Source organism: Plectrocnemia conspersa, unplaced genomic scaffold, assembly GCF_051122295.1.
Source record: "Plectrocnemia conspersa isolate PC_06_02 unplaced genomic scaffold, ASM5112229v1 ptg000010l, whole genome shotgun sequence".
In the NCBI taxonomy this organism is placed as follows: Eukaryota; Metazoa; Arthropoda; class Insecta; order Trichoptera; family Polycentropodidae; genus Plectrocnemia; species Plectrocnemia conspersa.
The window spans coordinates 23,333,732-23,344,598 of NW_028277174.1; the positions used below are offsets into that span (position 1 = coordinate 23,333,732).

The window sequence follows — 10,867 nt, forward strand, 5'->3', positions numbered from 1 at the left end:
AAGAAGTAAACGGTACCGTTTTAAACTTTAAGATGTGTACAGTTGATGTTAATTTATTGTAACCGTTTCGATTATTAAATGTAAAATGAGATATACAGGTTTTCACCTTTAATGTAAAGGCAAAAAGTCATTCATTCATGTTTAAATGTGTATTTCGAAATATGTGTTTTAAATGTGTACATCGCGGACGACCGAGTACTAATTTGTTAGTCGCATATTTCGTCTAAGATTTTAATCGTTAAATAAGTGTTGCGCTTTCGATGTTCAGTGAATAATGTCCTATTACTTTGTGGATGGATACTTTATTCCGATGTCGATCACATGATCCCCTAATTCTCATTTTATGATTAAGTCATTCAAAATCGGAACTTTGGTTATGTTTGTGAGTAATTGTGCACACGTAAAATATGTACTTTTGCTTTAGGTTCACTATTACTACGTATGTGGTTGTGCATATTTTATTTAATTGAATCTTTGACATCCTAACATATGTACGTCCAGCCAGATATCTTTGTATGAAATGTTTTGTACATGTTTGTAATTGTATTGTTGCATCATAAGTTCAACAAAACTGTATTTATGAAGATTTATGGCGTAATAAACTAGTCATGTGTTTATACCAGTTGTGTTGTTTTATTCTTTATTAATAAACTTATCAAAGTTTGTCATATATTATGAGTTAATCAATAAAAACTAATTAAACCAAGAATAACAAGTTCATATTATTCATATGTACAATAAGGACAGGATATTTAAATTTTTAATTATGTATTTATTTATTACAAATCTTACCATCATGATTTGGCAGGTTTTTTCAATGCATCATAATGCCTTTTATACACGAAGTTTGAAGACAATTTAAATTAGCAATATAAAAGTATTGGAAGTATTCTTTCTGCTGAAGAAACATTTTATAGAATTAGAGTTCTGATTTGTAATGGGTTGCTCATTGTCGTATATGCTAATATTTTGGCTGCTGTACTAACTCTTTGCGTTATTACTCTGGCTGCATTTCCAAATCTGCTGTGTTCATGTTTTTCAGAAATAAACAATCCATCACTAACGCTTGTTCACACTACCTTTACATACTTTCTTTTTGTTTTCACAGCGCCAGACTTTACTAATCTTGTCTTTAACATAAGGATATCCAAATTCACAACCCTAAATTATAAGAACGTAGTGTAACATATCTTCCAGCATGTCTAAATTAGACTAACCTTGCCAATCCAATCAATATTTAAAACGACTACAAAAATAATTCAAGTACATACGTTTGTCAAGATCTTCTTTGTGAATTAGTTGAGATTCTTGCAGATATGATAAAGCGTGGTACGTATTATAGAGATAATGGTGTAACATTTCTGATCTTACGACTTACCAATACTAACCAAGTTTTTAGGTTGTTAATTTATATAAAAATCTTACCTATGCTGGGATGATATAGTAAAACATTATTTATTATGGATCAAAATTGTATTTATACATACATTAAAATTATGTATAATAACCTACATACACAACACATATACGCAGCATGATCAGTTACCACGATTTTGTTAACAATATACAACATTGCACAGAGATTAACATGTATGAAATGATTTAATTTTGATCAAATTTATTACGTTTATCTCATTTTCCAAACAGTTTTTAAAATAAAAATTAACAACACATTCTAACAATAATTAACACAGCCACATTGACAGTTAAGAATTGAAATATATTTTAAAAACCGTCTAACTATTATCGATTATACTGTACAATAATTATATTATTCACTAAAAAGCGATGGTAACAAATTGTCATGAGCAACACAACTTAAATTTTAAAGAAAAAGAGAACAATAAACAAAAATATTAAATTACATATATTTACAAAAGAGAAATTAACTAGTTAAAATAGTTAACATTACAATTGTCTAAATTCACACTTTAAAGATTCATTAGCTAGTAATTATGTTATATGATTTATATCTATATAAAGTATTGATATTATATAAATATTAATCGATGATAAAATACGAATAAATATAATCTTGCAGTCAAGACTTATGCCATAATGACGGCTGAACGTTTGTCCCTATTTTTTCCACGTGTTATAGTCCTTGCTTTAAAAGCTGCTGCGTTTTGGAGATGCTAAAAAGATAAGAAAAAAATTATATTTAAATAAAATAATAAATTTGCAAAGTAAGAAGTTATATAAATATAACCATAATTACCCGTAATAATTTATTGTTATTTCTTGCGCTCACACTCTGAGGATCGATCAAAAGAGCTGGTGGTGGCAAAGCGAGTGCAGCTCTCAAAGCAGCCGAAGAAGCTAAATGAGTGTGAAGACCAGATCCCAAAGTTCCGGCGAGAGCTGAGTATCTTCTCCTAGCACACCAACCTTCAATCTGGACGTGTTCACTGTGTAATCTCAATGGAAGTTCATCAACCTCATCCTCTTCTAAATAGTGCAAAATGTCTCTAAAAGTCGCACGTTGAGTCTTTCTATCTTTTTTGGCCCTACAGTAAAAATAAATATAATTAATCGTCATATAGATATAATTTATTTAAATAAGAGATCTGTACCTATATTTGTGCGAATCGGTCGCTAATTGTTTAATCTTATCGATGAGCTCTTCTACGATTGTGTCCCCGAAATCACCGGAGTGTTCACGCCCTAGTTCAAATACCAACGCTAGACATTCTCCAGCGCCAAGCCTTATTTCCAATCCGGGCGACGCTAACATTCCTCCCAACTGACGCAGAGATCTTTAAAAAAAACCTTATGTAATTAATAATATAAGAATAAAAGGCTAGTGTTGTAAATATATTTACCAAATAAAATTCATAGAAAATATATATTGGAATACGAGCGTGTCAAAAAAATACTGAAACTGTAAATTGGCAGTAGTGTAACATATTATTCGAAAAGTGGCCGTCAGGTGGCAGTGCGAATCAGACATGCAACACTAAGGCGCAGCAGTAGCTTAAGACATAAACTGCGGGCTGAATGCGCGCGAGCGCTTATAAGTAAGGCAGGCGATTTTCTAGCGTCTTCAATTTACATCGAATTTAAATGATTCTTTATATATTTTTACTCACCTTTTACTGATGAATCCATATATGTAAAGATCTGTTTCAAAAATCAAACAGCTTTTTGTATAAAACTAGACTTATATTTTAATTATATTTTTTATACTTATTTAAAAATGTTTTACGACAACATAAAAAAGGTCTCTAATAGTTTACCAATGAATGATACTTTCCAAAAAAAGTACGCCTGTGGAGAGGAATGGCACAGAATGTACAGACATTTTGTGTTTCAGTCTTTTGTGACAGTCTAGAGGGGTTCATTTTTTTAAAGTAATATTCTTGCACCTTTTTGGAGATATTTTTCATTGTTTGAAAAATACAAAACTGCCATATTTTCCGATATCAATATTGCAATGTCGCTTGAGAAAATATTGTATTTTGAAACTGCTCGAGTTCCATAGCACTCCTCTCATCAGAGATTGAGGAAAGTTATCTTATGGTTCCGTACACCACATTGTAAATAAATTTTAAACTAGATCAAACTTTTATCCAAACACATTAGCTATGTTAATAATATATACACTTACGGAGCAAAAGTATGAGTAGAACCTCCCAGCATCATATAGATATCACCCGGAGAGCACAAAGTCAATAAAAGAGCCCAAGCAGATAGGGCCACAGAATGCAGATTTTCTTGTTCCGATGTTATGTTATTTTTGATAGTTCCATCACCCTAAGATTAAACAAAGCATTAGTGTATTATATACAAGTATACATAAATAATTATATATAAACAAAGAAGCGATATGAACCTTAAGATAGCTGCCGCTGAATATCGTTTCAAAGTTACGCATTGTTTCGTAAATGTTTCCAATGTCTTCTTCGGCGAAGAACGATAGCAACGCTAATGCGGTGCAACACTGAAATAAAATTAATTATCTTAGCAACAATTCATTCATCAAACATGTTTTGTTTAATATATATTTACCTTTGCACGTGCATTAGCATTCGCCGACTTATCCAAAGCTACGACTTGAAGTATAGGTTTAACATCCTTGCAAAGATCTTCGCATAAATCTGTAGCTCCGAATTGAATGGCCATCAAAGATGCTAATTCTGCAGCTGCAGCTTGCTCTTCAGGTTTTGAACGCTTCAGTGCTTTCTCAATATGATCGTTGAGAGTTAATCTATAGTTTGAAATAATGTGTGAAGCCGGACGACTCTTCAATGCACCGCACGCTGCATTCCAGCACTTAACACGTGCCGCCAAGGATTTTTGCCCTAAGCCTTCGGCGGCCATAGATAGTGTCTCTTCAAACGTATCTTCCGGTGATTTGACGTTCTCTTCGACATTTTCATCTAATGGAGAAAATAAGATTAGTTTGTGGTCAAGAATATATATTAATAAAGAGTGTTTCAATAAGACCTCCAATCTCTTGTACACTTTTAGCATCAGATTGAGTCGACCATTCTGAGTTGTTGTCATTGATAGACTCGTCATCAGAGGCAGAATTGTTGGCAGCTTCGTATCTTTTGTTTTCTATAATTGTATAATTTTAAAGCGTTATTTATACTAATCTATCATTTTCAAGAATGTCATAATACTATTCTAATCGATTTGTAAGAAAATTCTGTTTTGTAGATTTATTGATTGATTCAGAATGTATTCATAATATGGGACCTCAGTGAGATATAAAATAAGTAGTTTAATTTATATTATAAAATATCATATAAGAGATGGCATTGCAAGTGAATTTTCAATATAAAAGTGATTGCATCGTACGTTGCAAGTCAAAGCCACTTTTATTGATTTACAATCTCAAGCGTCATTACTTTTCATATAATATACCTTTTAGGAAAGAATAAATTAAATATATATTAAAAAACTTCACGAAAGCGATTGCATCGCACGTTGCAAGTCATAGCTGATCTGATTTTCAATCTCTCAAAATGATATTATTGATTTACAAATCTCAGATTATTTAATTTTATAAGGAAAGAATTAATTAAATTTCAATTAGAACATCTCCAAGTTAATTTTCAAGCTCTTATAAATACTGTAAAATATGACCAAAGGAAATTTTATAGAAGTGATTGCAACGTATGGTGTAAAGGCAGACTATAATAATTATTCTATTTATAGGCAAATATTGGCAATAAAAATGAATAAAAGATTGCAATTTTACTTGTAATTTTGTAATCCATATTAAATAACTATGATTTTTATTGACACTGGTTGAAGTATTAAAAAAAAACAACAGAATCTTCACAATAATATCTTAATTTTTACATAATTTTTTTAAATATAATAAAAATATGAATCAATTTAAATGTGTTGCTATCAATGAATATAATTTTTAAACGAGATAAATATATGATACCTAAATTTATAATTTAATTTTGTTGTACATTTAAAAAAATTACGTCAAAATAAGATAATGACAATTATTTATCAGTACAAGTCATTTCGTGTGTTTAAATGGCTTACTTGCTACCGCTCAATATATTATATATATATATATATCTATAAAAATAACACATTCTTGCTGTAAGTTAGCATTTGACAAGGTTAATATTGAACAGTTATATATGTTACTAATACTTTGAATAGCTATATTAGCTAGATGTAGAGTACTTCATATCTTAGTTATGGACCATTATAATATTCATAAACCTAATCTAAGGTGATTTAATTATAATCATTAACTCGAACAGCTTAAAAAGCACAGGGTAACCGGATGAAACAGAAGTTATAAAAATAAATTTAAAATTAATTTTATATTGGCAAATAATTATTTGATAGGTAAATAATTCCATTAATGATCAGTTAAATAAAATATACAATCAGAAGAATAAAACAAATCGTCAGAAAAATAAAATAAATGGTCCATAAATATATTTGAATGATCAATTGCCATGTGATCAGTCAACTGTCAAGGTCAAAATGTTTCAGATGCACGTGTCGTTTAGGTTAGGTTTGGGTTTGAACAGACTGTCAAAAATATAAAACCAAACATTTATTGTAATTACTAATCATTTTATTTAAATACTGTTTAATAACTGGTCACTTTTTATTTTTTAATTGATCATTTATGGAATTATTTACTTATCAAATAATTAGTTGCCAATATGAAATTAATTATAAATCTATTTTTAACTTGTTCTGTTTCGTAACGGTTCTGATTTGACATATTGTTGATTCACGGACCAAAGCACACATAGCATTATATTCTTCTCTTGTCTGAAAAATTATAAACCACCACAATTTCATGCATATGATTATGTTTAATTTCAGAAAAATATTGAAAAAACATACAGCAAATAGTTTCAGATCACTCTTTGCACGGTGTGCGATCGTTATTTTTATCTAGATTTTAGAATAATAGTATTAAATATGTTTCATAGAAAGCATTCGCTTGACGTTAGTGTTGTTTTATTTAAATTTGCATAAATTATTGATTGACAGTGATTATTAACTAGTATTTTTTCAATTCAATTAATTAAATAGACATGACATTACGATAAATATACCAGTACGTTTAATGAATTGGCAATGAAATAATTTCAGGAGCCAAACGATTTATATTTATTGTTTTTATTAACTAGACTGATATTTTATAAATAATTCACAAGGAATAAAAAGATAACAGCGCTGATAACAAAATTGTCAATATAACTTAAGGCAAAGATAATATTTTGGAGGATTATTTAAACAGTGACGCATCCTAAAAGTAGTCGATGAATTCAAAAATAGACTTGTTACTCATCAAAAACTTTACACATTTTTGTGTGAGCAGTACATTTGATCGTTAATGAATCACTCCTCCAAAATTACATAAATAAGAATCACAAGACAGACAAATAAATGTTATTATTTATATTTTAATTTTACATATCGTTAAATACACGTTAAGCACCATTAGCGCTGTGACAAATAATGATAAAAAAAATGGTGTATAGAGTATTTTTGTTTCTAATGGTTTTGGGTATTTTGGTATGTAATTACTAATTGTAACTTCATGACAATCAGAATGCACATCTTCTTAGTTCTATAAACAAACTATTGATATTGACTATTTTTATTAGCGAATGTAGTAACTCTTACGGATAAACCGGAAGTCTTATTGTCACATAGGTGAATCTTGCAGTGGATTCACCTCGTTATTTGCATGGATATATTTCACAGACATAACACGAGCTAACGTTCATTGAATTATTAACTTCAAAGGAAAACAACAGTGAAACTTTCCTAAAAATCTGCTCTTTAAAGTCTATAGACATGTCTGATATATGTATATTAGTTTCACATTATTTTGATGAGTTTTTCTTCAATTGTGTGAAGTTTTTTACTTGACAATTTTCAATGTTTATAATTGATTTACAAATCTCAGGTTATTATATGGAAAGAATTAATTTAATTTTAATTAAAACAGCTTCAGTTTAATTTTCGAGCTCTCGCTTACAGCCAGATGCTTAAAATTACCGTAAAATATGACCAAAGGAAATTTCATAGAAGTGATTGCAACGTATGTTGTAAAGGCAAAGACTAGAATAATTATTCTATTCATTATTTATTAACATTATTAATTTTCAATGCTTATAATGCTTGCATTAATACTGTGCTCAAAGCTTCCTGTTCGATCAACTCAAGACATATGCAACTGCTCAGAATGTTTCGTCTCTTAAGTGAACATAATGATGAATCCAGATTATTCTAATTTTAATTTAAAAAATATATCATTCAAACAAAGAAACTAATCGAAAATTGCATTATGTATAATCTATATTTATAAAATGTAGTGTTTGAATTGGCAACCCTTCGTAATTCCAAATGGGGTTGCGACCCATAGGTTATTCACCTGTGACCTAGATATTCATTCATATTGAGAAAACCTGACCCAAGGTGATTTTTAACCCTCAGTTGGCCGCGTGGAGAACTATTGTCATCTACCTGTCCGTCAAGTTTCCATAAACGGATTGAAAATATTGTGATTTTAAACAAAGATGAAATAGGCATAAAACTTTATTTAAGAGAAAAATATTCTATTAAATTAAAATTAATAAAAATCGGGAATACACTTTATTTGTATGTAGATATAAAGTTAGAGGTATGACGTGATTATCATGTGCAGAAAATTGTTTACACGCGGTGAAACTTGGATTTAAGCATTAACAGGATGTTTTTAACAAATTTTATATTTGACTGGATAAATTGTCCGCTATATCAAGGTTTTAATGTAATTTCTTATGCAAAATCACGTGCTGAATACGAAAATATATTGCTAAATTTACATATTTTTCATTCTGAAAAAAAGTGTTTTTATTTAATTTTATTGCAAATTAAATAAAAGTGGTAAGTAAATTTCTATCGGTTTAGCCACTATTTATGAATTTATCGACGATTTAAAATCATTTTTAGAAAAATTTAAGAAAGCCTTTTGATTGTACTGTGAATTACACAAGCAAATTATTTGCGTAATTCACAGTACAATTGAATTAGAAATTTTGAAAAGGTCAGTCGGAACTGTCAAGTTAACTGCATATTATTTTTATTAAATAAATTCGGATTGCAACAACGAATACACATGAAAGGGCTTATCTCGGATATTTGAAATTTTACGGGAGATACAAAAAACAATTCAGGAAAGCATATTTTCTCCCGTAACTGCGAACTATTGTGTTGCATCATTAAGTACTAAAATGGTCAGAACAGTGAACACCCCATGAATAACTTTCTGCAGCTAATCCTTTTCTGAATAGAAAATCTTTCCACTATGAAAACCAGATAGCCCTTTTGCTCATGGAAAATTGGTCTATATGTGTACATGAAAAAATAGCAAAAAATCTACTTTAAAAAAAAAATCGAGATGAGCCTTTTTTGAAAATTTCTGATTCAATTGCAATTAAGTAAAAACATTTTTTTCAGAATAAAAATACGAAAAACAGCAATATCTCGAAAACTTCTTTACTTTCTTAATTTTCAGATTTAGAGCGCGATTTTACATAAGAAATGATTCAAATATCATAGTTTTATTTATTATTGTCCTTGCCTTGCTCCATGTATATTTAAATATTATTTGTTTTGAAGCCACCCTTGTATCATATTGCGAAAGAAAAAACAAAGCAACACCATTGTTTCGACTGAGCACAATAACATTATTCTAGATTGATTGTCAGAAAAAAATCAGGTGCTATTTAACAGTGAATTATTTAAAGAGATATGAAAGGTAAATCTTCGTGAAAGGATTCGTTGCAGAGTTATTCAGTGTTCTCACAAATTCTCGCTCGCACTTAATCTGTCCAACATTTATGCACAAACTATTATCTTATATATTGCTCATTTAAATTGTCCTCAAAAATAATTAAAGCCAGAATTGTTAGTCTATAATCAGGCTAAAAGTAGGGTTGACGCAGTGAACTACTTTGTTCTCATGTACAACTCGGAGTTGACTAGCCGTTTTTTTTTTTAATATACTAGTTTAATAAATGCATGTATGTACTTAGCAAATCATGTTTACAAATGTTACTGTATGAGAGTATTAAAAAAAACACTAATGTTTTTTCGGGATTGGTAGTGATGAAACTAAGTGTCACATTTTGTATAATGGTCATTCGAGGAAGCTGAACGAATGGAAAATAGTAAATTAAGTTAATCGAGTTAACATTAACTCTACCTCCAATTCACCTGATTAAGTGAAAGCTGATTTCAAGGTGACCGTCCGATAATTACGAAGGATAGTTGAAATACGAGGGTATTTTTAAACATTGAGTGATTTTTAATGGTTATTGTTAAAACTCGTTTTGAAGATCTAAAGTATCTAATTATATATTCAATTTTAAGTACAACAAAAAAGTTATTTGAAGTAAAATATCTAAGATTTATTAATAAATGAAGCAACTGATATATTATATAAGTTATCTTGGTCTAAACAGCTGTGCAAATATAAAAAGTTTTTTTTATTTCAAGTACATGACAATGGACTTGGACAGTATCTTTAAAGATGACCTCAAAAAAATGACTCGTCAATCCATTAAAAGATAAAAACGACGTCACAATGAGTAAACGTGTAAATCGATTAAGATTATTCATTATTTATGCGGTCAACATTCTCCGATCGAGAAAGACCTTGCCATATGGACGATCGCGATCGTTAAGTTATCGTAACGCACGCGGAAATTCATATATAAAATTGGCACACGATCCAGACGATGTTGGCTTAGGTCCGTTTTCGGTTCAAAGGTCACACGGCCACATGGCCTTGTGTGGCGGGAAAATCGGGTCGAGGTCAAATCGATAGTGCACGGGGGGTCGTTTGAAATGTCAAAAATAGTTCGCTTTTCTCTCACCGGGTTTGGGCTTCCTGCGGGTGCGCGGCATGGCTGACGGGCGTCGTTTGCTCGAAGAAGATCAGGAGGGGGCGCTCGGCACAAAAGTGACGCGAGCGACAGGACACGAGAAGTCTTGAGCGTTGCTGGTCGCGACGACTGAGGTCGTCGATAAGCCGGAAGCCCGGTATGAAGTGTCGCGTTGAGATTCACAAGCCACCATGATCCACCGTCCGACAGACTGCCGTTCAGACGGGGTTGCCAGTCGAGGTGCTCCACTTTCCAAATGTGACTCGATGTAACGAGCGCTCTTTATTTCATTATTGATTTTCATAACGTAATTTGATACGTATTTAAAAAAAAGGTCGCTAAGTCGATATAAAATCTCACAATGATCTCAAAATTCTTCAAATTACGTAAAATACCAAAAAAATAAATCGTGTCATTTATTTTCAAATAAAAATAATATAGAGAGAGAGGAGATAATAAAACAAGGAAGAATTCTTATACAATATTATTTT

The 10,867-nt window shown here is 30.6% G+C and overlaps 1 protein-coding gene across 1 annotated transcript; it reads right to left on the minus strand.

Moving 5' to 3' along the window:
* Positions 1-1,454: 1,454 nt before the first annotated feature.
* On the minus strand, positions 1,455-10,589 carry Ifrd1 (Interferon-related developmental regulator 1). Its single transcript, XM_088194176.1, has 8 exons — positions 10,368-10,589; positions 4,447-4,560; positions 4,009-4,379; positions 3,833-3,940; positions 3,608-3,753; positions 2,574-2,756; positions 2,219-2,507; positions 1,455-2,135 (listed from the first exon to the last, which is right to left on the minus strand). The coding sequence occupies exons 1-8, from the start codon at positions 10,396-10,398 to the stop codon at positions 2,049-2,051; spliced, it is 1,329 nt and encodes a 442-aa protein (XP_088050302.1). The 5' UTR covers positions 10,399-10,589; the 3' UTR covers positions 1,455-2,048.
* Positions 10,590-10,867: the final 278 nt, after the last annotated feature.

Coding starts and splice junctions, on each gene's coding strand:
- Ifrd1 (XM_088194176.1), bottom strand. CDS start 10,398: ATGCCGCGCACCCGCAGGAAGCCCAAACCCG. Junction 4,561..10,367: donor CCGCAGGAAGCCCAAACCCG/GTGAGAGAAAAG, acceptor ATACAATTATAG/AAAACAAAAGATACGAAGCT. Junction 4,380..4,446: donor AAGTGTACAAGAGATTGGAG/GTCTTATTGAAA, acceptor TTTCTCCATTAG/ATGAAAATGTCGAAGAGAAC.